This window comes from Filicampus tigris, chromosome 20 (assembly GCF_054856515.1).
Source record: "Filicampus tigris isolate MCC_2025a chromosome 20, RoL_Ftig_1.0, whole genome shotgun sequence".
NCBI classification, from domain to species: domain Eukaryota; kingdom Metazoa; phylum Chordata; class Actinopteri; order Syngnathiformes; family Syngnathidae; genus Filicampus; species Filicampus tigris.
The window spans coordinates 5493832-5521700 of record NC_141236.1 but is presented as its reverse complement, the minus strand read 5'-3'; the positions used below and the strand labels follow the sequence as shown (position 1 = coordinate 5521700).

The window sequence follows — 27869 nt, the reverse complement described above, 5'->3', positions numbered from 1 at the left end:
GACCTACCTGACACTATTTGGCTACAAGTGTGTCAATGTTTTTCCAAAATGGATATTGGTAGAGGTACAGATGTGTATTATCAGGCAGCAGCACACGAGCAGGCTGCTGTCAATGTATTGTTACAATAATAAAAATGCTATATCTTTTGACGCATGATATTGACAATAGTAAAAACAAATATGTATAGGTTATTGTACTTTTCAGACAACATCCTTGCTTTGACCTCAGAAGGCCAAGGTCACTGGTTTCTCACGAGCACTTGATTATGGCGTTAAAATGTATGTACTATAATTATGAGAGAATCCTAACATTTCTCTAGAAACAAGAGCCTTAATGTGCACACCCAAACTTTGTGCACCTGGGTAAGAGCCCGAACCACCAACAGACTCCAGAAAAATTTCAGATATGTGTGGAAAACACAATATTTTGGCATAATTGTGAAAGGGTAAAGCATTAGGATTAGTGCACACAATTTTCATACTCTTAAAATTCTTGAGCCTAATGCTAGTGTAACAAGTTACAGATACTATTAATTTCAGCAAAACACTTCTATTGCCACACTGTTGGGACTGAATGTATATTATTTTCATTATTTCGTTACTGTTTATACCTGTGCATGAATGAGATGGTCTGCGTGCTGCTGGGAGTAATTGCGTGGTGACGTCACGCTTGCGTGTACGAGCCCGGTCATTAACGCTGTTGATGTGGCGGAGGTAAGACGTATGCGTCGCTCTCTCCCAATAGCCGCGCTAATTGATGTCGTAGAATTCAATATTCTTACATATGGGTCGTGCGGGGGTGATTATTACATTTATTGGAGATACCCTGGGCGGTTTTGGGCGTGTGTTGTAGTCGCTGAGTGACATTTAGGGCCGTTGTCCGCTAAGCTAATGTTGCTAACGCCGATTAGCACGCACCTTATTTGCGCTGTTTGTGATCTCCAGGGGAACCAGCAAGGCTGTCGGAGTTGCACACCAGTCTCACGTGTCATTATATGTACACAGGTAGGTTTTTTTTAATTGTACATTTTGCTGTTTTTGTTTTCTATTGCACTCTCGTTTCTGATGTGCTGAAGTGGAGCCGGCAAGGCTGTCAGAGTTGCACACTAGTCTCACGTATTATATGTACACAGGTCGATAAATAAAACACCGTGCGAGACCAAGTTTGAGTCTATTTCAGTGTTTTTCAAACTCTTGCCGTGGGAAATTATTGAATTTGTGTGCCTGTGCGTTCTATTGCCTGGCAGCGTAATCATGTAGTTACTACATTGTAGTACTCTGCCTTACCAGTAGGTAGCAGCAGCAGCAGCAGGTAGCTAATTGTCTTTGTTTAGAGACAAGCGAATTAGTGACGCATGTTCATCCAAACAGGTCCATGTTTCACACTAAATTTCAATATGAAATATGAAATACTTTTTTCTTTTGTGTTTATTTGATTCCTATTCAAGACGTTATAACGTCATTCTTCAATGTTAAAAAATGCTTATATATACCAAATAAGACTTGTTAAAATAAGCTTTTTTTCACAATTTCAGGTGGTGGTGTGCCGCGGGATTTTTTTCAATGAAATAAATGTGCCTTAACTCAAAAAAGTTTGAAAAACACTGTTCTATTTGACCATCAGACAGAACACAACACAGAGAAGAATCACGCCGGTTACAAGCCTAATGCTAGGCATATAGTAGCTAGGCATAAACTCTGCAAATGAAAGCCCAATTCCAAATTGGACACAAACACATCTTCATATCTTTAGACAAACCCGTCTTTTGAATGTTTTCTAGTGTGTATGTGACATGTGAATGATGACTGTGGAAAATGTTTCGCTAAATGCACATGTTGCTTGACTAACTTGGAAAGAACAATACAATACAATTTAATTTATATAGCACATTTCATTATTTTCAATTGACTGAAAGTAGCAAAATGGCCGCCGCCTGAGATGGATAAAAACTGTCTCCATTTCACTCATGCGGGGTCACAGTGTGCACTAAAATCAAAGTGTTTTTGTCCTTGTTTTAGTGGTGCCGCGAGTCTCGATTGGCATAGCCTTTCAATTTTACTGCACGTCGGTGTGTGGCAAAAGCTTGTGTGTTTGCCCCATAAACTTGCTGCTGCAAGTCCCGCGTGGTTTCTTTATGGGTGCAGTATCTTCAAACAAAGCCCACACAACAGGCGGGTTTCATCTGAGTGACGACAGCAGTTTTGCATCATTCACTGTAAACTCAGTGCCACTAAGTGAAATTAACAAAAGAGACTTCAGAAATGAGCAACAATAAAAATGATAGGAATGCTTATTGCTTTCAACTTGGCATGTGATGCTGACAGTAAATTGGTGGCTTGCACATTTAGTTTCATTTCCATGTGCACTGCATGATGTCCAAAATAATTCCAATGCAAGTACGCTACAACATAATGCGATACGGGAAGCAGTGAGATTAAACTTGGAAGCTTCCATTCAAAAACACGAAAAGAACATAGAGAACGCTGGCCAGGCTGGGAAATACAATGATTCAAAATGGAGTGTACTAATGGAGGACTCTTGGAAAAATGTATGGTGATAAGGATAATGACTATAATGACAGAGAAATTGTTTCCCCTGTGCCCCACCCGGGATCACTGGGACATCAGCTTCAACAGAGCAGAATAGATAGAAAAAGCCAGTCTATTTATTTCCACGTGTGATAGAGAGGGTGCATTATCTTGGGGAAATAAACAGAAGTGTGCCTGTGTTTGTGTTTGAGGCTATCAGATCATGTAGGCTTTCAAAACACAGCAAAAGTTTTATTAGATTCCTCGGCTGTAAAAGAAATGACTCTAAAATGCTTCAAAGTAGCTTTGTTTTCATATTTATGTGCGGGCTTGTTTGTAATGGATGCACAGAAATGATCGCTGACATTTCCCGCTGTGATTTAGTGTTTTATTTGCCAATTGTTTCCCTTTCACTGCCTGTAACTTTACTGTTTTGAGCGAAAGCCAAAAGCCAAGCGGTGCTTCTTGGAGCAGCAGGCAGCGCATTACCTGCTCAGCAGTGAAAGGTTAGCTGCAAGCCGCCGGGCCCTATGTAAATTTCACATTCAATTCATAATTGAAATAATGTGTAAAAAATTATGTTGCATTATTAGAAACATGAGATACTGATGGACTATAATGTACGTACATAGTTCCCCTCTTTACATCACTGGTATATTTCTGCGGTGGCACCACAAAAAAACAAAAAAGCATTGTTTTCCTTGTGAGTGAATGTATCTTTGTTGTTGTTCTGAAAAGTGGCACCACTACGGCAGTGGAACTACTTCTGTAGTGCCTCGAGCCTACACAAAAATGATTCATAAGCACTGAAAGATTTTGCTTGAACTCCTTCCTGAACAATTAGAGATGTTGTACTATATCGGCACTATCTTGACGGATCGTAAACACAGTACTGCATTATTACCATGCGTACATACGTCATGTCGTATTCTCCTCTCCGTTTCTGCTTTATAAATAAATCTAGTGACAAGACGGAGGCAAATTGCTGAAGCTCAGAGATGAAGTTTCTCATAACAGGAAGATATTGACCTTGCGTTCAGGGGGAGGAGGGTCACAGCAAGATTGAAGGTATTTACACTACCCGTTTTGGAATGTTGGGCTCTCAATTTGATAATTAATACAAGTACTTTATGCCAAACTCTGATTAACACTGGCTCAGATAAAACTGTGTCATTTTACCTCATTTTGTTCTATGTCTGCCTTTTTTTTTTTTTCTTGGTAATTCCATGAGTCAAGATACGGTTTCACAATGAGTGACTCCTTCTGTGTGTGTTAAGTCTAGGAAAACACAAGAGGTCTGGGTTTGTTTAACACTACTGTATGTTTACCACACACGCATTTTACTAAGACTAATGAATGCAGGTTGTCTTCGAAGTATGCAGAGCTTCAGAAGAGCCAGCCAAATGAGTCCAAAAGCTTGACAGAAGCTTGGCTTAACAGCACTCCAAAGATACCTCCCTTGAGCCTTGAGCCTTTTTTTGAACAACAGAGCATACCACACCAGCATCGGCATTTTGAAAGTTCTTCTAAAGTGCGAAATAACAACTGGGGCCGTCCCATAATAGTTAACGCAAACAAAACGGCCTGACCTGTGCGAATGTGAAATGCGGGCCAGGCCTCAAAAGAATGTCAACACGGCAGATGCAAAGCATCGGAAACATGCGCCGGTCAAACACGACACTCGCACACAAAAGGTCGTGATAAAGGCTGCAGCGGAAGCAGTGGGAGTAGATAGAAAAGGAACGGGGTACAATGGGAACAATAGTCTTGAGATAAAATAGAAATTCTAAAAAAAAAAAAATAATAAAAGAAGAAGATAATTCTGACTGGAACACTTCCGTGAAAAGAAAAGCTGTCAACAACAAATATTGTACGGCATGGCGACTTGCTGTCTGTTTTGTTGTGTATCGCATAATCCACCTATTTATAAGCACACAGATACAGTGGTCCCCTCCCAGAGGAATGTTAATCTTCCCAAGGGGCTTTGGTCAAGAGTCCAGAAACACAGCCAATGAATACTACACTCTAAAAACAGTTGGGCTAAAAATAACACAATTTGGGTCAAAACTTGGCCAATCCACTACTTGAGTCAATTTGACCCAACGTTCCTGGTTGTTTTTGCAGAAAATGACACAAAATGGGTTGTTTTGTACTAAAAAAAAACACAAGAAGGTGGGTCACAAGTAGTTGATTGGTCCATTTTTGACCCAAAGTGGGTTATTTTTGTGTTTTTACAGTGTATGTAATTGACAGGTGGGTCCAAAACACAGCTCCTCACAATACCTCAGAATTCCGGGTCTTCTTTTTACTGCCTGTTCCTGATTGTCTTTCGCCCCAAGGGTGAAAACCATTAACTTGGGCCCTAGTGTGGAGAGCTAAATCCCCTCCCTTGTGGCCCCTTTTCACACTTTGAGGGATAATAGGCAGGAGAACCTGCATCAAGGGCAAGCTCGAGAAAGGTGTGATAACCACTTCACCGCCTGTATACAATACGATACGGTACAATATATACTATACAGTACTTTTGTGTACTTTTAGTTTGCGTACTTAGTAGTTCCTTTGGTCTAACCTGACAAGCCCTCACATTCTACCCACGTGTCATCAACTAGTCACTTTAATATACAGTATTTAGTGTTTCGGGTTCCGCCCAGTCTTGTTGGATCATCTGCTTTTACTCTTCATCTTCAAACATGCATGACATCTCATGAGTCTCAGGTTTTTTGTTGTTTTGTCTGCCCCTATTCAGGTTTCTTTTTTTTTGTTGGTTTAAATATACTTTGGTGCCACCAGCATCCAACACGCTACAGAATTTAATTTAATGTGCAAAATTGTTTTGAAACTATGGTGTGCAGTGAGTACTACATTTATGATGTTCAGGTTAGCGGACCTCAAAGTTTATATCTGTGCATGTGTCCGTTAAAATTTTTTTTTTTTTTTTAACAGTTATCTTGATCTGTGTGTGTCTTTTTAAAAACAACATTTTTTTCAACTCTGAGTTTCAGGGAATTATCTGTGTTGGGGAAGCCAATATACAGTCCTGTAGTATGTCGAAGATACAATCAAAAACATGCAAGCACAGGGCTGGGTGAACATTCATACACTACACAGAAAGTCCAGGGCCGGAGATTCAAACCCAAATATTTTGACTGTGAGGCAGAGGTGCAAACCCGAGGCAGGTGACTGACTAAACACCACCATTATGGGATTTGAGATATGATTACATCTTGCGATCCTAATTCTGATTTGTATGCCCTGATGGATGTCTTAAGTAGTTCCACTGTACTGTTCTAAAGATGAAACACTTAGACTAGGTTCACACCGCAGGCAAATGCAACCCAGATCGTTTTGTTTTTTTTCCCATATGCGACCGGTATCTGATTTTTTTAAGACAATCTGAGCGGCTCAATTCCGATTTTTTTCAAATGCAACTTGGGTCGCTTTCATATGTGGTCCTAGATCGGATACATATCCCGATTGTTTTCAATGCGGCCGCGGTCTGAAAGGCCACGTCGCATATATCTGACATTGACGTCATCCGGAGCCTAAAATGCGCTCGGTGCAGGCAGAGGGAAAGCGCTGGCAGCAGAGGATCCAATCTGCAAAATTGTTTTGACTAACACTATTGACTTTACATTTTACTTTAATTTAATCGCACTTGAAACATGAAGCATAAAGTGGACATTTATGGCGATGGTAGTAATCCAGCCATGGTTCAGATCGATTCATTTTTTGCGCACGGTTATGACATGACCTCATCGTTAGCGATGTCTCCACGAAATGGGATATTAAAGCCTCGCCTCATAATTTCTCCCAAATACTACATTTATTTCTACCTCCTACCTAACCGCTTCACTGTAGAAATGCTCCGACATGCTGGACCACATTAACTTCCGCAAACACAACGTCGGGACTTGGGAGTGACGTCGTCTCTTCTTCTGCGCATGCAGGTTACTTTGGCGATGCATGTGTTCATACAGCAGACAAGACCGAGGTCGCATTTATAATGTAGTATGAACGCTTGCACACAAAAAATTTGATTTAAAAAAAAAAAATAAATCCAAATTTAGCATCAAGACCCGCGGTGTGAACTTAGCCTTAGACCATAAGCATCAGTTGAGAATAATAACTCTCCTAAAAAGTAGAGGTCCTTAAAAGTGGATGTAAAAGAAATACTCTGTTTTGGTTTTCTTCTCTTTAAACTAGAGGTTCAAACACATAAATCTTGTTTGTCATGCATTTCACCTTTCAAGAGCTCTCATTTGTTCTCACACTTATCACTCTTACTGCAGCCTGGCCATCATCTCACAGTCATCATGGAGCAGAAGCCCATAATGGGCAAGCTGACCTTTCCCTGTTTTGGAAAATGTAAAGTGCTTCCTATCATCGAACACAGCTTAATTACACCAATTAAAATTTGGCAGGAGTTACTGAATATTCAAATATATTGATTTATTAGCGTAGATCAGGACAACCTGAGAAAACACGGGGGCGAGTTTGACATCTCCGCACTGGCTGTGTGTCTCGAACGTGAGATTTATGGAACTTAACAAGATTTGATTCAGAAGATGCCTACTGGAGTTTTAACTGGTTCTGCTTTACATCACCCATGCTACCTGCTACATGTTTGTGTAAAAGGCCCCATCCTCCTCAGTGAGCCTGGCTACACTCCGAGAGGGGAGTCATCAAGTCTGTGACAGAGCAGCTGATCTCATTAGTGGACCGACGGGAGGACTGCTGAGCCGGCCATTCCTCCTTAAACGGTAGAGGAAGAGAACTTGCAATGACTTACAAGACTGTACTGGGGGGGGGAAAAAAAAGAGAATTTAAGAGGGGAGTAAACAACCGCCTGCAAAGATTCTCACCAAAGCTAGCCATGAGGAAATGTAAGAGTTCATGGATTACTAACAGCAAAGGAAGCCAGAATGTCTTGAGTTACAGATAAAGTTCTCAGCGAAATGAACTCAATGTGACAAGGTTTAGGGTGGTGTAATTCATCTAGCAAATTGGAATGTGGTGGTGGAATGGGAAACAGCTCTGGTAAATGGACACATGAGTTTCATTTGATAAGGGGGAATAAGAACTTCGATTGGCATCTACAGTATGTATTCAATTTGGACTTAAATAATGACAGTAAAGAGTTGGACAGTGGAATGAAGTGCAGAGTCGAGGCATATAGAGTCCAACTCTCTCACGGCTTGAGCAAGGACAACAGCATCAATCACACCCGGAAAACAGCCTCCTTATCCATGAGATAAGGAGGTGCCATTACGTGCGTGTGTGTACATGTACATGTGCATGTGTCATCCAGCTTTTTTTAGACTAAAATATGGTTCAAGTGGCAGTGAAACTGTTTTATGATTGATATCTATATATATTTTTAAATAAGCAATGTAATAGAGCCGAACAAACTTAAAGCGGAAGTCAACCCAAACATATTTTTTTCAAGAATATGTTCCCAGCAGGCCCACTAGTTGAAACACGGCGTTCTGATTAATTTTGCGTTTGTGGAATATAAATTAAGCAGCAAAATGCACTCGTTTTTAGCCATCGCTGGGAGCGGCCATTTTGTCTTCTGTCGACTGAAAATGAAATCATAACTGCTCACAATGACCAATCACGGCTGACCTGTTATCTGAATCGGAGCCGTGATTGGTTGTTGTGAGCAGTTGTGATGTCATTTTCAGTTGACAGAAGACAAAATGGCCGCCCCCAGCGATGGCTAAAAACGAGTGGATTAACACTTATTCCACAAACGCAATATTTATCGGAATGTCCTGTTTCAACTAGTGGGCTTGCATAGAACATATTCTTGAAAAAAGACTGTTTGCGTTGACCTCCTTTAAATGATTTCAAAGCAGTAGTAAGGAACTGCAAAGGTTGTCCTGCATTATTTTTGAACTCTGAATCAGTTTTTTCCTCATGCAGTGCTTTGTGGCATTTTGAACTCATATCACTTTACCGTAGAAAGCATTTTCATTTCATTCATACATTTCATTTTTTATTATCCGTCCTCAGTCAGACACATAACTTCAAGTCAGCATAAGCTTCTTATAGTAGCAAATCTAAACATATAACATAGTTTTGACTGCGATTGAGCTTTCTGGTGGTGAAACTGTCTTGTAACAGTCGTTTGCTGTGTGTTTTCGATTAAATAATGTGCTATAAACTTTCATTGCTCTGTAAAAAAATAAAATAAATTGAAACGCCTTATTGTCAGTAGTGTTTTTGCAAAAACTATACAGTATCGTCTTATGGCCTGACTCTTTATCGTTTTATTACTCCCAATATCAATGTACTAAAGTGTATAAACAAATCGGCCATGAAGTCCAGGTAAATTTTTCTGTTGTAAAAATTTACAACTGAATGAACATTTTAGCTCGTTAGCAGACGTAGTGGTGATTGCAAGGTGGACTTGTGGGTCTCCCTAAAAGAAAAACAATCCAATGTCAATGTAGTATCGAAAAATACATTGCAAATACAATTAAAACAACAGTTATGGTGGATTAGTGTGGCCTAATGACTTGTAGCAGCTGGCAAGGAGCTGGGGGGGACTGGGGGTTGTTGGCTTAAAAATGATCTAAATATTTACTACAAGTGTGTGTGCAGTGTGTGTGTTCATGGTATTTGCCTTAATCATAAATGTATTATTTTTCCCATGCTGGAGTGGAGTTTATTTTGGATTCTGTTACTTTTAGTCACATTTTATATAAGGTGCTGATGCTGACAGGAGCAAAGCAAGCCACGTGACTGTGTGCGTGTGTGGGGAGGGGGTTGGGGGGGCGAGAGAGAGAGATGACGCATGAAAGTTTCCTCTAGTTTCCCGACGCTTGAAGAGTAGTCGCCGCACTAGCACATTTCCATCTATTGCGCAGCAGTCGCAAGTTAAAAAATGCACTTGACTGCCCTCAGAGGAGCTTCTCATCATATGACGCAATCGTTATCCAGCTGTCGATAACGACAGAGAGGTTTAGTTGTTGTTGGCTTTGTTGGATTAACTTTAGACTGACAGGCTGTTACACTGGACCCGAGGATGGAGACGCTGTTTTACCTGCTCGCCCTCGCCTTGGCCCGGTTGTCTTGGGGTCTCGGATACGCGGAGCCCGGGGTCCACAGTGGCCAGAGGGCGGCGAGCAGACACAGGTACGGTCACACATGCTGTGTTTGTACTCGAAAATGCTCTTGAGTTGTACTTTGGGGCGATTGAATGTGCGCGCGGTTTCACTCGCGGTTTGCCTACAAGATGAGGCCATGTGATGATTCATTCATCTTTACTCTAGTTCGTGCATCATCATCATCATCATCATGAGAAATTTCTGGTGGGCATTGTCGGAAAAATATGAATTCAACAATGTTCATGTAGTTGTGTATTGGCACAAATGCACTGATTTTGTTCCTAATCATTTGTCCCTGTCATGAAGTTGAATCAAAGTTTCCCAATGAGCCGTGGCACATACTATTTTACAATACAAAAGTCTTGGAGCACAGCATCGACAATAAGTGTCACAAAAAGAGTATGCACAGGTATACTAAAGCAATGATGATCAGGTTTCACTTTACTCAAAAAGTTACTTTCCCAGTCTGAAGTTGGAGCCTGTTTAGTCGAACGCAGCTATTCTGGTGTAATGGCAACAGGTGGATACCCAGGTTAACTGTTCCTTCTGCCATCTTGTGGAAGAGTATTTCATTGTTCTGTCTGTCACTATATGTTACTGGCATAGATATATCAACAAATAAATATTTGTAGTAAATAAATAATTTTCAGACCAATGAAGTAAAACTGGGTAAATTCCCACGGCGTACACATAGCGCATTAATGTGCTGAGGCACTGTGGTTGGGAATCATTGAACTAAATAAAAAAAAAAATTGTAACAATAATATTATTCAATTCATCCTTATGACTGTGTTAATGAAAACTTAATTCAATTATATGTTGTTGTTTTTTTTTTTAAATATAGCTCTTCAGTATACTGCGGCTTTGCAGTACAATCTGTACATACAGTATGTAATGTATTTAATTAGCTCTGGTAGGGAGGTATACAAAAATAATGCAGTCTTCTTGAAGTTTAAAGTAAATTGTATTTACTGTAGTACTGTAAATACAGTATATGCAATAATAATTATTGACTATACAGTATTTGCTTATGCAACGACACTGACCATGTTAATGATTTCTTATAAGTAAGAAACAGATAAATATCAATATGAAACACTTGATTTCGAAAACATCTCTACCACGGTTTACATTTTGAAATGATCAGTTCTACAATATTCCTAGAAAATCACAATGTCCAATGTCCCATTGGTAAGATGGTCTACTCATGTGCTTATGTGACCTTATAGGAGTGACTGCAAAAACTGATTATTAATAATATAATCTGATTTTTTTTTGTAATTTGTGATTTCATTCATAGTGTCTTTCCTCTTGTATAGCAGTTTGGTGCAGCTGCGGTTGTTAAAGTGATGTAGAAATAAAGTTGAGTTGAGTTGATGGGATTAAATGAGTTCATAGTCTTAAAACCCACCAGTCTTGTAGAAAGAATAATGGCTTCAATCCTGAGTTTCTCAGGAAATATCCATCCAGCCATCCATCCATCCATCTCTCCATCCATTGTGAATGCTCCTTATCCTGTTCAGGACTGTGGGCAAGCTGGAGTGTAACCCTGCTGATTTAAGGTGAAAGGTGGGACAGATCACAATATTACTCATTCCCAGTGCTGACTAAAACAACAACCATTTTCTATGCCACTTATCCTATTGATGATCGTGGGGATCTGGAGAGTAGTCTTCAAATTAACTTAAAATGCAAGTTTTTTTAATTTGAGTACCAAGACAGAGCAAATGCACTCAAGCAGCGGGAGGATATACCAACTCCACAACTAAAAATCCAAGGTGGAATTCAAACACAGACCCTATCAGATGGAGTGTTGCAGTACTCACCAGTCCGCCTTTGTGGCACAAATAGCCACAGTGGTGGTTAATTTTTATTTGCCCCTAATGCTCATGAGAGTCACTGATGATGTAGTGGTACATTTAACTGACTTTATTACAGGCAACATTGGTTCAATTGCCACCCGGTGACCGTTTGCATAGAAGAGTGAATAGTCCATCTTGAAATGAACCCGCTGCCTGAAGTCACCTGGGATTAGAACGAAATCCTTGCGACACTGAACAGATTAAACGGTATAGAGAATGGATGTATGGATTGATGGATGCAAAGAGGTGTATGATCCAGGGGATCCACTGGAGACGTTTTATAGGGGTCATATAACTGAAATCTGCCTCCGTTCTACGACCACATTGTTTTCAGTGGCCAGGAAAGTGCTCAACTGGCCTTTCTGCTAGAAGTTTATCATTCTGGTAAACATCAGTTTCAAGACAAGAAGAAGTTGATGTGTGTCCTCAGGGAAGGTTGATGAAATGCAGGGAGGCAGAATATATATGACCGCCTTCATAATGGAACCTCTTAAGTGCAAAGCCACTGAAGTGAATAATGTCTCGAAAGTCAAACAAAACTTTGGAGTTCAAAACGTGAGCAGAGAAGAAGCCTGTGTTGTTGTTTTTTAAACCGGTGAACTTTCGTTGAAAGGGCTGGACACATGCCGTGGTTGAGGGATTCGTTCTAGTTCCGTTTATTTTAATGGGGAAAAGTAGTTTTGGTTCACAAAGAGTTTTGTAATGAGGCTCTAATGTACTGTATTTATAACAGTTCAATTCAATGTTTATGTCAACAGTTCCAGTTTAAATTAAATAATTACAATTTTGTAATGGCGACCACATTCCCTGCTTACGGAATCATTCAGCTCACTCGTATGCCTTTTGTGTTGCTGCTGCTGCCCAGTCGTAAGTTATTAGCATGTTGTAGAGCTTATTTCCCGAGGGTGAGGATGTGCAGTTTTGGTTTGATTTGTCCATGTTGTGTGTAAATGAATGGCTTGATTGGTTTTAACTGAGGCAGTCAAGGAGTGTACTGTACTCTAAGTATAAGCACGTGTGCGTATTTGATCATAAAACGTATACATGCACCACAACAAAATGACTGACAGTTTACAGAATTACATGTGGTATACAGCTGTGTTCATGCTAACCATATGTTTGCACTTAGTGTGTGTTTACGCGCGTGTGTGTCTGCACAAGCAAAGCGCCTAGAGGTTGAGCTCCCGCAATATGAGCTTCTATTAGGTTTCTCTCTCCACATCACAGGAGTCAGCTGCTGCTGTTTTGACTCATTGAATGATGCGACATGGTTGGTGGGCCTCTTTTTTGGAACCTATGCTTGTGTGGGTTCTCTACTATACACACATATACGCACATATATATATATATATAGTATATACACACGTACAGTTGACAAGCTACTAGTTTCAACTGCGGTCTAATGATTTGGACTGAAGGTCACAATGCAAAATGTCTTACCTTTAGCATATTTCGAAAGAAAAGTCATTTCTGTGGTTTGTGTTTAGCACACGGCCAAGGAAATGGAACAGCAAAATAGAGACGCCTGAGAGATGAGCAAAGCCGAGATAAACATTGATTCTGAGTGAGTCAGAATACAGAAGTCCAAGCAGACCCAAATTGGGATGATAGGACCAAAAGAAGAGGGGGAAAATAAACTAGAAGAATGTCCGGAAAATATTTAGTAGAATCCAAGCAGGCATGATGGTGGAAAAGTTATAAAGGAAAGGAAGAGACACAGAGTAACAGAAAGGACTAGCCAGTGCCCTTGTTGTGAAGCCAGTAGGCCATGAGGGGTCTGCATGGCTGAGTCACTATGAACAAAATACACCAGTTGCAAACTAAGATGAGAGAGAAGAATGCAATGCAGGTTGACCCGCGGACATCTGTTTGAACTCAAATGATGTGTTTTGACAGATGTGTCTAGTTGGCTGTAAGTGCTTAAGGTGCTTGAATGAAGTGAAGACGTCCAGCAGGCGTCGGACAGGACAGCTTCTTGTCAGGGCCACAGTGATGAAGTGTGCGGGTGGAGCTGCGGGGTTGTTGGAATCCAGCTGTAAGAGGCCTGCTGCTCTCTTCTGGCTCATGGACTCTTACGCAAAATTAAAACAGAGCAACACTAGAGGCCAGTGAGCGGCAGCCGTATCATCCCAGACAACAAGAAGACGAATCCGTATATTGTAGATTTTCATGTTGACTAACTACACAGAAAATGGACGTATGTAACTGCACAAACATCAGGTCACTTCCTGATTGGCTATTGTTTTATTTCATCTCACAATCACAGGCCCATGACTCGGCCGGACTCGGTTTTGACCACATATGTCAGGATTCCATCCAGCTATTTTCTATGCCGCTTAAATTGTTAAAGGGTAGTCATTGCAGACATTTTTTTTCAAGAATATGTTCCATGCAAGCCCGCTAGTTGAAACAGGGCATTCTGATGAATATTGCGTTTTTGGAATAAGTGTTAATCCACTCATTTTTAGCCATCTCTGGAGGGGGTCATTTTGTCTTCTGTCGACTGAAAATGACATCACAACTGCTCACAACGACCAATCACGGCTGACCTGTTTTCTGAATCTGAGCCGTGATTGGTCCTTGTGAGCAGTTGTGATGTCATTTTCAGTCGACAGAAGACAAAATGGCCGCCCCCCGAGATGGCTTAAAACATTTGCATTTTGGCTGCTTAACTTATATCCCACAAACGCAAAATGAATCAGAATGCCCTGTTTCAACTAGTGGGCCTGCTGGCAACATATTCTTGAAAAAAAATATGTTTGGGTTGACTTCCGTCTTTAAGGGTCGTGGGTGAGCTGACGCCTATCTGTATCGATATTTAAGATTGCAATCCTGACCTTTTATCTCTCTAGCTAGCTAAAATGTACATCATAATTTTATATTAGCTACATGTTTATTGCAATTGAGAAGTTTTTTTTTTCAAGCAAGGCGTACTACCTTTCTTTTATCCGACAGTAAGAAATCTGTCTTCACTATTGTATGCGTCAGTGCTTTGATCTCTGAATCGCAACCTATAAATAGCAAAGTGCAATGTAGTGTGCTACTTTACTGACCAGGACTAGAGGGACAGCATACCAGGAGGCACCGCAATGTTACCAGGCAATTTGAGAGTAATAGGATTTTCCTGTTCTTGGCCAAACCTTGGAAAGCATCCAAATTTAGTCTCTTTGATTGTCGGCAAATTAGGTCAGTTGACAAATCTTCTTATATAAGTGAGTACAAATGTGGGAAAAAGCGTCTATTGCAGCCCCAGTTGTTGTTAATGAATTAGCGCGGCTTACAGCATTCGCTGCAATTTGGGCCTTGTCGTTTGGATTACCTTTACGTTGCATGAAAGCAGAGGTGGGAGTAAGTCAAATATGTGCTAGGCGCAAGAAAGTCTCAAGTCATAACCTTCGAGTTTAAAACTGTACTGTAGAAAAAAAGCAAAGTCAAATCGAGCTGCCACCAAATTTGAAGCAAGGTCGAGTCAAGCCATTCCTTGGTTGAAGAACGTCGAAAGTCAAGTCCTTCTCTTTTACAACTTATAGTGAAGTGCTCAAATATTTTTCATTGATCTAACCTTTACATGGGTGTTTATAGCTACTAATGAATCCGACATTGTTACTGCGGTGATAAATATTGAAATATGCTCCATGTGGGCGTAAACGTGTAATCATCATATTTAAAAACTGCATGCCTTGTTTTGGTGGCAATCTGCTGAGAAGGTACTAACTTTATGCACTTTGTAGGTTGCGGCGTTATGAAGTTCCATTAAGTTAACGTGCATTTGTTTACGTGGATCAAATATGGCGGAGTCACTCAAAGTGGAATCTGCGTATACGTCATGTCCACGTCATTTGACTCGAGTCCCCACTCCTGCGTGAAAGTGTGTCGCTTTCCAACTGTGTTAGTGTATGTTTTACCTGACAGTAATACCTTTGCCATTATTTATGTTAAGGCCCAACCAATACGAGTATTTATAAGCATGTTTGTCCATAAATGGTTACAAGTTAAAGCACTCCCACTAACCCCCCCCCCACAGATGTCCCAATGCATGTGTAGACAATGCTAAAGCAAATGGCAGGATCATGGATCGTCTCTGTATATCTTAGTGACTGCCAGGCTAAACAATCAAAGAGAAGTTTACACAGTCATGCTGTCCCTACATTTTGGAACAAGTCCAAACAGAGAATGGTCTGTGTGTGTGTGTGTGTGTGTGTGTGTGTGTGTGTGTGCTCGCTTAAACCACAGCCACGTCGGAAGAATGTGTGTTGTGCCATTATGTTCGCCCGCATGCAATCGCTCAAGCACGAGTGAGTGCATTCAAGTGTATATGTCTGTGTGTATAGGGATATACCTTTACGACGACACTGGAGGGATGCTTGACCAGGGGTCAGAGTTCAAACATAGAGGCACACCTCCTTGGGAAGGGTCCCAAAGAGCTCATTGAAGTTGTTGTCAAAGCCGTCCCTTGAGGGCAAATGAAAGGTCTCGCAACAAAAGGGACCGCTGAGTGATTTCTTTGTTTAAGTATTAAGCCTCATTGCCCCATTTTTTTTTTTCCATTTCATTTACGCTCCCACTTGCCCTCTGGGTCTCTGTCGTCACTAAAACATTCCGGCTTTACCCGCGGCTCTCCATGCAAAAGGTCTCCAAAAGAGAGACGGGTATGTGTGGGTTGAGCTGTCAGACTGTGACTGCACCATGGAGTGCTAAGCCACAGTCCTTGGCCGCTGTTTAACAAGGAGGTGGGTTTTATGGATACTGAAACAGGTGCAATTGTTTGACACATGCTGAGTTATGACCCTGGAAATAGCAAAAAGATGTTTGTCTGAGGGACATTTCACAGATCAATGTCTGCTTGAGTGGTAAATGAGCTGTTTGAATGCATAGAAGAAGAGGAGAGTTGTGTTTGAATGGATTTATGTGTCGGTATGAATAGTCTCAGTATCCATTTGAAGGCATCTGTCTTGTGAGTTCTTTTCTTTTTAATCAAAACTTATTACTTGTTATCAGAGATGGGCACTTTACCCTATTTCGCCAGTCCGTCCTCCGATCTGGGCCACCCTGCCTCATCGTCCCTCCGTCCTTATTCATAAAAATAATCGTCCTGCCACCCCATCCGTAAACGTCTGTCCCATCGCAGGAAAAAAAAAAAATCTGTATATATATATATATATATCAAAGAAAAAAAAAAATAAAGCGTCTGTGCATGACGCCGTGGGATGGATGCTCACAGCCGAGGTTTCTTAATTCAAACATTTAAAGCTCATTAGCTGGCTAATTTGTGGATTGAATTGTTTACAACTTGGTTAAGTGTCACCCAAGATAGCATTTAGCTGCCAACACAACCACCGTCGGTCACCAGACTACAGAGCTCGCAAGGGGACATCACGACAATATTTAAAATTGATTTATAATGCAATACTGTACTATTGTGTTTTCTTGCAAAACTTTTGCATTATTCCGTGTCGTAGCTTTAAGTGTACTGCACTAACATGAATGACGTTTTGGAGAGATTTTTACGCTCTAGAGGTGTCCCAGACAAGGACATACTTTGCATGCAAAGGGACAAGGTGTGTACTGAATGTTAACAGTAACCAAAACAAAATTGCTATCCACCTTTTTACTCGTCAGTGAAATAGGCGTCCTGTGGCGTAACCCATTACCATCCAATTCGTTACATGTGTTGAACCACTAGAGGGCAGACTATGCCTCTGAGTACAATGTTATTGCAGGGAATTCACATGTAAAGGGAAAAAAAGGACTCCAGTGTTGTGCAGGTAGTTAATAAAGGCGGTTCCGTTGGTATCGCAGAAGAGAACAGTGGTCTTTCTTATTAAAAGAATCCAACACAACCCATCCGTCTGTACTTGACCCGGTTAGGGACGATTACAAGGACGGACGCAAACCCACTTCCGCCCTTGCTTAGTCCGTCCTTTTTTTAAAAAAAAATTCTCGTCCTCCAGACTATGGGATGGGAATGCCGGACGTGGGAGTGCTTTCTCTCGTGAACATCAGCACATTACCCCTCTTCAGCACGCAAGGTGAAACATCATATTACAGATACGCCCCGCTAAAAACAAAATATAAATATATATATATATATTGAAATATACCCATGCGGTCCAGTACAGGCCAAGGTCCGGTGGTTGGGGACAACTGTTGTACAGTGCTTTGCAAAAGTCTTGCCACCGTTATATTTGTTATTTTAGCAATTCTATAATGGTCATATATAACTAGAATGTCACTCAGTGGAGCACACGCCTCCCCTAAGAGTGAAATGTTAACAAAGGGGGGGAAAAAATCATGGAGCACTGTGTTTATTTTCATTTGGTTGTTAGAAGGCTACTTTATGTTTCATGGAGGATGACTGACAAAAGATTAATGCCTTCATGATTATGGAGGATGAACTTTTTCTTTAATACCATATTTACTGATAATAAATAGCTCCCTGTATCTGTGCTTTTAGACAAATCTTCATCAAAATTTAATGTTTACTGCCTTAGTACATACTCCCGCCCCCCAAAAAGTAGAATGGAGATGCGCGATCCTGCGAGCAGTCTGTCCTTTTATTTAATTCAATATTACCGTCAAAGAAGTAACAAAGATCGAGGCTGCCTAAAAGTGTTGCACAGTAAGGCAGCACTGTACTTATAAACAAATACAGTATTTGCATCCTGCACATGTACACTATTTGCGGGCAATCATTTCCTGTGTGGCTGAGGCAGTAAAGGAAAACAGGGAGATTAACTGCTGAATGCGCCATTCAGTGGCGAACACACACGTACACGCCCACACTCTTTCCCTCCCCCCAATTTTTTTTTCCTCTGAGAAAAGTCCAATTCGTGTTTTATTTGAGTTTCATTTGGGACCTGCCCATCTTCAGTCCACCTTTTACCACCACTATCGCGTCGCAATTGTAGAAACCATCAATACAGTTGAAAAACACAACATACAGTAACAGTACACAATGTGGGAGGCATGGCTCATTGGTAGGGTGGTCATCTCCCAACCCAGAGGTTGTGGGTTTGATCCCCAGCCCTTGTGACCTCCAGTTGCTCCCGATTGTGACGTGCTTTGAGTGCCTTGGAGATGGAAAAGCGCAATACAAGTGAAATCCCATTTACAATTATGAATTGCGCATCATCTATTACAGTTGAGAATCCATATTTGCCTAACATCACAAAAATGTTTTTTTTGAGTCAAAGCTATAACAGGTTTTCCTCTGACCTTCCGATCAGAGGACGGAAAAATGTTGATGCTATCGAGGGCCAGCACTGTGGTCCTGTGAGGATTCATTTGAAATCTGATTCCCATTGCTAATAGTTGAAGTTGCATCGGCCACTGAGTCTGAAGACCTGAGGTAGATTATTTTATCGACTTGGCAACACATGGAGGTGGAAATCTGATTGGATAAAAAAATTCTAACGTCCAGCACTGGAAGAAGAGCAACCAAGAGAAATACTACGAAATGAAGAGAATAGACTGTTGGAAATAAATTAATACAATTTCATGGAGCAAATGCGAAAATTGAAATTGCAACTGTAAATGTGTGTAATCGGTGCTTGTGATACTTCAGGCCAGCAGAGAAGCCCTTGCTGGCTCTGACTATGCTTTCCGCTACGTTATACACTTGTGGAATAGACGCCAAGATTCTTTCAGGGACTTTCATCAGAGCGATTTCTTTCCAGCTTTTTGCATTAATGTTGCTTGACTGGATTACTGTATGGAATGCTTGACCTCACTCTGCTAAGAGTGAGAAGAAGGCCAAAGGTGTCGCCTGTTAAACAGCAAACACACACACGCAGGGCTGCACGTAAACAAACGCACTGTGCTTTCTTTCTAGCAGAGGGCATACACCAGGTGCTCTCTCACACACAAACGTAGCCAGACACGCCAGTTTAGTGCATTCGGTCATCATCTTCCAAATATAAATGCTCCTCCTGTGAATTTGATGGCGCTCAAGGGCCTTGATGGGAAGACGGAAAAATAAATGTCAGGAAAAACAACGTGCTACTGTAGACACTCCAAAGATGGAGAAACTTGTATGCCTGTGTATATAAAATGTATCTGTTAAATGGGAAAAGCAAGATGATTATTTATATGAAAGCCACTGTCTGTTCTCCATCAAATGGGATAACAGTGCGAACTTGATGCTTATCTTCCACCGCTGAGTCCGTAATACGGGATAATACATTGCTAGAGGTAGCTCACTGAATCACTATGACCAAAGCACAGCGAAAGTACAGAGGGACCAGACCGAGCACTTTAGATTTATTGCAGCTGTCTCATTTTAGATGTCCCCTGTTCCATTTGTCTGTGTTCCATTTCAACTCCTGATGGAGAAATTTCCCCTCTCCAAGAAAGTGCAAAACGCACCCAGTGAAACCAACCTCAGAATGTGATAAAGTTGAGCGGCAGCTGTGTTTGTGGTGGCTGACAAAGGCTGATTATTCCAGAAGCAAGGTGGCAGATTGCTGCCCAACCCCACACCGAGGTCAGAGCCCAGTCTTGAACCCTTAGAACACCGCTAGAGCACTGTGCTACCAAGTGCCAACACTCTTCATATTTTTTTTTTAATGGATTACTCTGCTATGGCAAGTTGTCCCAATAATTTTGTCCATATTTCAGATTTTTTTTTCTTGTTTCCTGGAAAATAAAGACTAGCCTTGTCATCAGGCCTGACTATGTGTATGGTAAATAGGGCCACTCATCATTTGTCATTTCCTTCAGCCTGTGGTTTTTTTTTTTTGTGTGTGTGTGTGGTATCATAGGAACTGGTGTGCTTATGTGGTGACCCGCACTGTTAGCTGTGTGATGGAAGATGGCGTGGAGACATATATCAAACCAGACTACCAACGCTGTACCTGGGGCCAATGTCCTCGAGTGGCGTAAGTACCTATTACTCATGTACACATTCACGCACACACACATATGCACTCACACACACAAGTCAAATAAGCAATCCATTACAGATGCCAATTTACAATACAAGAAATAATATTTTCCGTGGCCAAAACTGAAAAAAAAAAACACCTTAGAAGTAGAATTTGAACACATAGAAATTAAGAAACAATTGATTCAGTTGTAATGATAAATATTGCGTTTGTGAAATAAGTGTTAATCCGCTTGTTTTTTAGCCATCTCTGGGGGCGGCCATTTTGTCTTCTGTTGACTGAAAATGACATCAACTGCTCACAGCGACCAATCAGGGCTCAGATTCAGAAAACAGGTCAGCCGTGATTGGTCCTTGTGAGCAGTTGTGATGACATTTTCAGTCGACAGAAGAAAAAATTGCCGCCCCGAGAGATGGCTAAAAACGAGTGCATTTTGCTGCTTGGCTTATATTCCACAAATGCAAAATTAATCAGAATGCCGTGTTTCAACGAGTGGGCCTGCTGGGAACATATTCATGAAAAAAAATATGTTTGGGTTGACTTCTGCTTTAAACGGGGAGTTTGCAGCTTTTAAATTGATAAGATTTGAATGTAGCGTCACTTCACTTAACGGTGACGGTTTGTGTTCGAAGCCTGTCATACAGTTTTAACATACGACAAAAAGTGTTTGTATTTTTTATTTTTTTAAATCCTCCTTTAAATCACGTATTGGGAATTTAAAAATATAGTACTGTACTTTGGAATGAAATCTATATACTTTCAAATTAAATCAAATTTTCATGATTTTCATCTACCATCTATCTAGCATTAGCCTTGTCTCGCGCCAAATTTTGGTCCCCGCACGTCCCTGACCATGTCTACTGTTCAATCAACTTTTCTGTCAAAATCCAAATTACGGCCGGTGTTGGGTCTTCCTTCCAATCACATTACCACACATTTTACCTTCTTTTTGACTGCCAACTCACACCACCGCGGTAGAGAAGGCAAGCCAATTAGAGACGTTACATTCACCTTTCGGCGTGATTGGCGCACACGTTTGAATGGAGCATGTGTTTGAAGCAACTGCTCATTTTTCCTGAAAATTCCTACATGTGCGGCCTAAGGGGCGTTCCGCTGTATTCTCTGCACTCTCCTCATTAACTTCCTGACTTTTATTGCGCCGGCTTGTATTCTGTCTCTTGGCTCCGTCTTGCCCCTTCCTGTCTGAGGATACTCATTTCACTCAGCGTTGTTTTATTTTCTAACCATCTTTCAAGAGAGTCTGGTCAGAGAGGTGCTCGCTTGCGGTTATCCTGGTGTGTTGCCAAAATGTCGCTCTGCGCATGTTCATACCGCAAGGGTTTGATTTCAGTGATGAAGTGCCGTATTCGAACCCACGCATGAATTACTGTGTTGACCAGGGAATATCCGGTGTCCTCAGTCGAGGAACAAATTGACTATAGATGGGATGGATTTGATGAGATTCTCCAAATACGGATGTTGCGCAGTGAGAAAACATTCAGCAAACCCTCCTGTTGTTTTTGTTCTATTGAAGTAATAACCATGTTGCTGTGGACACTGGCTTGAGCTTCACCCCTTGATCCTATGACAAGAATGGAGCGGACGGGAGCTTCGTCCATTCGCCCATCACCATCTAGTCTGTGGCGCACTGGAAAACAATCTCAGTCTTGCTCACGTGTCCTTTTTGTAATTGTTCTTCCACCCGCCACCTCTCTAGCTGTTTTTTATATTTCCTCTGAGAGCACATTGTATCCCATTTTCTCACGCTCTCAGCGCAGAGAACTGGAATATGACAATCTTTTCCATGGCGTAGCAAAGGCTGCGCATATGATATTTTTGAGAGCCGCCTATGAAGAGGCATACAAAGGGAGCAACCTACTAAACAATTACAGTCGAGGCTCGTGAATGTGCCTGGAGTTGCTGCCATAAACCTTTGTTGTGACCTCCGGCCAATTCTGGGCTCATGATTGCCTCGTTATTGAGACGTGCATGACCATCAATCACAAGTCGGAATGATAAATTAATGGGGGGGGGGGGCTGGCCAAGATAAGCATTCTACTCACTCCTGCCAGCAAGACATAGAGTTGTAGTCGTGGCTAAAAATAGCTGATTTCTTGGGGAATGAAACAAGAATAGCAGGCAATGTTTACAACTCTGAAATCTGAGTGGTTCCACCTGTCATCTAATGTGTATATACAGAGAACACATCAGACTTGTACTGTTCTGCGCCAACAAAAGCCTTGCCTATTTTAATGATGTGTAACAGCAGTCATCTTATTCAAACGCAACATGCGGCACATATGGGTGGAGTGAGCTGTTATTAGCCGCAACCCAAACACTTATGGGTTTGACTTTAATATACTTTAGGACCAGTGAAATCGAAGATGAGCAAGAGGCAGATCTAATTTTTCAAAGTGATGTCATCTCCTTAAAAGCTCACATGCCCTAATCTGCACTTAGAGCGGAACTCAAGGCAAACAATTTCTTTTCAATTATCGGTACATGTTCTACTTGCCCGCATTAGTCTGCCCTCTGCTGTTGACTGAAATTTAAATGCAAAGTGCCCTCGGGGCTCGCATTGCAAACGTCACGTGACAAAACAGAGAACAGGTGAGCCGTGACATTCACAAAGCAAGCCCGAGGGATATTTCAGTCAATTCAGTCGATAGCAGAAGGCAGTGCGAGACCAAATGGCAGCGCCCTGACAATCATAAAAACGGATGGCTTAATCTGCTTGATTCTTTTTCCACAAACAATAATCAGAAGACCTACTAGAGACAATGTACAATATATTATTGCAAAAAATAAAATAAAAAAATCCTTTGAGTTTAAAGCACACTGTTAATCTACAGACTTCCACATGCAATGATTAGAAGTGCCATTTTTCATAAAAACATACTGTAAATATATTCTTATTGTTCATCAGTCAATTCCCTGAATTCTCAGGTACCGGACATACAGGAGGCCAAGGTACAAGGTGGCTTATAAGATGGTGACAGAAATGGAGTGGAAATGTTGCCATGGATACTCAGGGGAGGACTGTCACGAGGGGCCAGTCAACGGCGGGCGACCCCATGTCACACAGACAGGCCACACACAAGGCGGCGGACAGAGTGGTAATGAGCTGCATGATGTCAAACTTGCGCAAAATGGGTCATCGAAACAAATGACAGCAATCATATGTAAAAGGCACACAGCATATATTCTAAAAAAAAATGTTGTTAAACCACTGTGGCATAATCATACAGGTAGATTCATGGTCGTAGCTTGTAAAAAAAAAAACAAAGCAAGCCAAGAAAAACACCCCTCTGCTTACTAGGTTTGAGTTTAGTCCATTACTGGTTTGGTTATATTAGTACAATACTTTTTTTCCTCTAAATGGTGATATAATTTCAAAAACGTACCAAAAAAAAAAAATACTGCTTGGTTTTAAGTTTCTTAAGCTCCAACTGGAGTGAAATTTTCTTTACTATAGCATATGGTACATATGTTACATATCAAGAGTTTAGTGTTCTCTGAGAGAAGAATTAGTAATCAAACACTATAATTGTAAATTTAATGCTGCGGTTTATGACGCACCCTTGTTTTGCATAGACATGATGCAATACTTTCCATTATCTGCGGCCTATTATCAAAACCAGTGGAAAATCGTCACACAGAGCCAGGCGGCATTTGTGCAAAGCCAAAACCACACAATCGCAACTAAAGTCCAAAATAACTTCCTGGCATGTCGGAATCTTACTTACAAACACCAAACGCACTTTGTCATTTTGTTGAACAAGACCAAACCAAACAAACCCGGGGGAGTAAAAATCAGATTTGGCTGGATGAAAATTCTGAGACAAAGAATTTTTTTCAGGAAGTCTTACCACAAGCATAGAAGATCTTTTAGTGGGAAAGGAGGACCAAACAATTTTTCTGGGTGGACTCACCAAATACGTTCATCATTGAATACTTTCATGACACTTCATTTCCAGACACCAATGAGCCACACACATTTTCTTCATGTTATCTTTTCTGAAAACACTTGTCCTCCACTAGTTACTGTCAATCAATAACGAAACAGCACATGCAGAAAAAAAAGCCACTTGAGCATGATGCAAGCAGTCTTCCAAAACCTGTTTTACTTTTTCTTTGTACACAGGTGACAGTGAAAAGGTCAGACAGCTGGAGGAAACAATCAACGGCCTTACCAAAGACCTCCACAACATACAGACCTCCATTCATGATTTAAACAAGAAGTTGTATGTGAATTTTTATTTATTTTTTTTGCATTCGAGCCACGTGTAATTAACTTTGTGCCTTTTATAAGCAAAGTAATGTCAACTATTTTCGCGTATAGTTCAGTGCTCAACGGAGCTATTGTACCAGCTGATTCAGCCCAACCACACATGAAGGAAACGATCAACAATATCCACACGAAGCTCGACCATCTGTATAATAGGACGCAGGTAAAATATATGCATACGTCTTGTGTATTGCGTTCTTATACTATCCACTAATACCTGTGTTTTATCCCCTCCTAAAATAAAGGACAAAGGACACTGCATAATTAATACAAGCATAAACTTGGTGATTTGGTGCGTTTGTTCAGGTCCATGATCAGACCCTGCTCAACATTAACAACCACTTAGAGAACGGAGGGGGTAATGACCTGGATGGAGCCGCTGTAGGAGGAGGACACCGGGGGAACCAGCTGAGCACACTCAAGGAACAAATACTTACCGAGCTGGAGAGAAGGGTGACTCTGTCCTGCTCTGCCTGCCAGGTGACGCCTGATGGACTATACATAAATAAATGCCAGGATCAGATTAGCATCAGGTGTTTTTTTTTTTTTTTTAGAACCTGCTTATTTATTCAGGTGACTCTGCTGCAGTATCAGTACTCGTTCTGCTATCAGGTCGTGTAAAGTAATGTTTAGAAGTGTGATAAGATCTGCTATTATTTTCCCCAGAGGGTGACTGTATAAACCCATTTAAAGCCATAACTTTCCTCTCCATAAACAGTGAGTCACTTCTGCCCTCATTCACCTTTCATGGTTCCTCACAGAAAGGCTTATGCCTGTTAATTGCCTGTGAGTGCTCCTCACATCAGTTTACATCGGTTTCGGTATTAGAGGTAATAAAATCAGTTTGACCCCCAAAAATTTAAATGCACTTTGTATAGTCAATGTTAGGGGTGCAACAAAAAACGATTTGAACCGGAAAACCGTTGATTTAAAAGGTGTGAGTGCATCGAATCGAACCGAATGAAATGAATGGAGATGTGTATTGAATCGTCTATTATAGCGATATCTTAGAAGCAGTTAGCACATTTAGCACTGAAAATTTCAGTCAAATGTGTGTAAAATGACAACAAAAGAGTACAATTGCATCATAGTATCGTAATCCCACCGAGTCGAACCGAACCGAATCGTTCCACTTTCAACCGTCCTTGAATCCTTTCGCGCCTAACATACCGAACACCGTATCGAATCGTCTATTATAGCGATATCTTAAAAGGAATCAGCACATTTAGTGTACTGACAATACATACACCATACAGACCATGTGAGGCACTGTGACAATGGAAATAACAGTTCTTGTCATTTTCTTGTATTCAGGCTGGCGTAGAGGATCTGCGGCGGCAGCAAGTGGAGGACAGAGAAAGAGTGAAAGCCCTTGAGAAGCTGATCAGCTCTATGGACCAACATTTTAGGCAGAGCCTGCAAATCATTCGCAGTGAGACGGAACAGTCCCAGACGTGCTGCAACGCGGTCACTGAGCTGGAGAAGAGATTGTCACATCTGGATGTCCAAGTCACCTCCACTTCCAGCAAGTGCGACACCATTAAAGGGCGACTGGATAAGGAGCTGGCCGGAAGCGTGGGAGGAAAGGGGAGGGTGACGGAGGACCGGATGAACGTCAAACTGAGAGAGTTGGAGAAGAGGGTGAACACCACAGTGAGAAAAAACGAGCAAAGGTGTACCAACACTGGCAACAATCTGAAGGACAGCGTCCAAAGAGATGTCACGCAGCTACGAAACATGGTCCTGAGTCAGCTGGATGATCATAGCTTCAAAATCGGAAAGCTGGAGCTCGACGTTGCTGTTCTTGGAGACACCGTCACTGACCACAGTCGACGTTTAAGCCAGCTAGAGAACGTCACAACCTTCCTGGACCGACGTCTAATAGCGACGACAAAAATGTGCAATGACACCTGTGGGCGCAACGGAAAAGACCACGGAAGTGAAGACACTGTGAAAACCTTAGAATGGAGAGTTGTGGCTAACCAAGGGGAAATCCAGAAATTTAACACCAGATTAAACGATTTGTCTGTGTCAGGTGACTCACTGGCAGACAGGATCATTAACCTAACAGATGATGTCAAAAAGATCATTGCTGTAACGGGCAAGGACGGTGAGAACTTCAACCGGATAGTCACGGAGGTTGAAACACTAAGCCAGGATTGGGAAGATTGTTCCATTTGCAGCAACGTGGAGGAAGACTTGCGTTTGCTCGCCAACTCCACCACAACGGGCCTCAACAAGTGTCAGACCGAGCTGAACGATATGCGCAGAAAGATGGACTCGGGCGAAACAGTGTGCTCTCAGGTGTGCTCGGACCTCCAAGAAGAGGTGGGGCGACTCGGGGAGGAAGTGGAGAAGAGCAGCGAACAGTGTAAAATCAACATCAATGATATGAGGAATCGTTTGGACGGTCACACTGACCACAATGGAAGATTAGGAGGGGATCTGAAGTCCATCCAAGGAGAGCTATCTAAGGTCATGGTCACATTCCACTCCATTAATGACACTCTGAAGAACATGGATACGACCATACAGACACATGGGTACACACTCGACGATCTGACGGACACGAACGACAGGATCCATTCCGAGGTAAAATGAATTGGGAATGCTATGACGATACTTGTTCTTTGTAGCCTGAAAGCAACCGGCTGTACATTATAGCTTCAAATTAGCTTAAAGTGGAAGTCAACCCAAACATATTTTTTTCAAGAATATGTTCTATGCAAGCCGACTAGTTGAAACAAAGCATTGTGAAAAATACTGAATTTGTGGAATAAGAGTCAATCCACTCGTTTTTAGCCATCTCATTTTGTCACTTCTGCCGACTGAAAATGACATCACAACTGCTCAGGGCTCAGGTAACGGCCAATCACGGCTGACCTGTTTTCTGACGCTGAGCCGTAAATGTAAATGTATATTTGTATCGCACACCACAGAGCGAACCGTATCGTACGCATGCTAACATACAAGGAGAGATGAAACCGCACAGGGTGTAGCACTTCGTATAATGTTAGCATAGGTCATCGCTTACAACTTACAATAGGAACGGAATGTTGTCATAAATTGAGGACATCCTTTAATGTTGGACCAAAATAATTTGTCTTGTTAGCACTAGCGTAGCTCTATTTAAAGCTGTGTGCGGTGCTTGTATTAACGTCTGCACACTAAAATGATCAGGCAATTATTAAAGGCA

The 27869-nt window shown here is 41.5% G+C and overlaps 1 protein-coding gene across 3 annotated transcripts in view; it reads left to right on the top strand.

The window, feature by feature from the left end:
- Positions 1 to 654: 654 nt before the first annotated feature.
- emilin1a (elastin microfibril interfacer 1a) overlaps positions 655 to 27869 on the top strand; it is a 33005-nt gene continuing 5790 nt past the window's right edge. The window contains exons 1-9 of one of the 3 annotated variants that reach the window (XM_086018895.1): positions 655 to 714; positions 946 to 1005; positions 3494 to 3597; positions 20263 to 20379; positions 23332 to 23501; positions 24530 to 24629; positions 24728 to 24836; positions 24980 to 25153; positions 25988 to 27265. In XM_086018895.1, coding sequence (XP_085875021.1) covers positions 20306 to 20379; positions 23332 to 23501; positions 24530 to 24629; positions 24728 to 24836; positions 24980 to 25153; positions 25988 to 27265 — 1905 coding nt within the window. In that variant the 5' untranslated portion in view covers positions 655 to 714; positions 946 to 1005; positions 3494 to 3597; positions 20263 to 20305. Of the gene's footprint in view, positions 715 to 945; positions 1006 to 3493; positions 3598 to 9366; positions 9670 to 20262; positions 20380 to 23331; positions 23502 to 24529; positions 24630 to 24727; positions 24837 to 24979; positions 25154 to 25987; positions 27266 to 27869 lie in introns of those variants that run through there. The other 2 variants (XM_086018894.1, XM_086018893.1) reach the window with 2 other exon arrangements.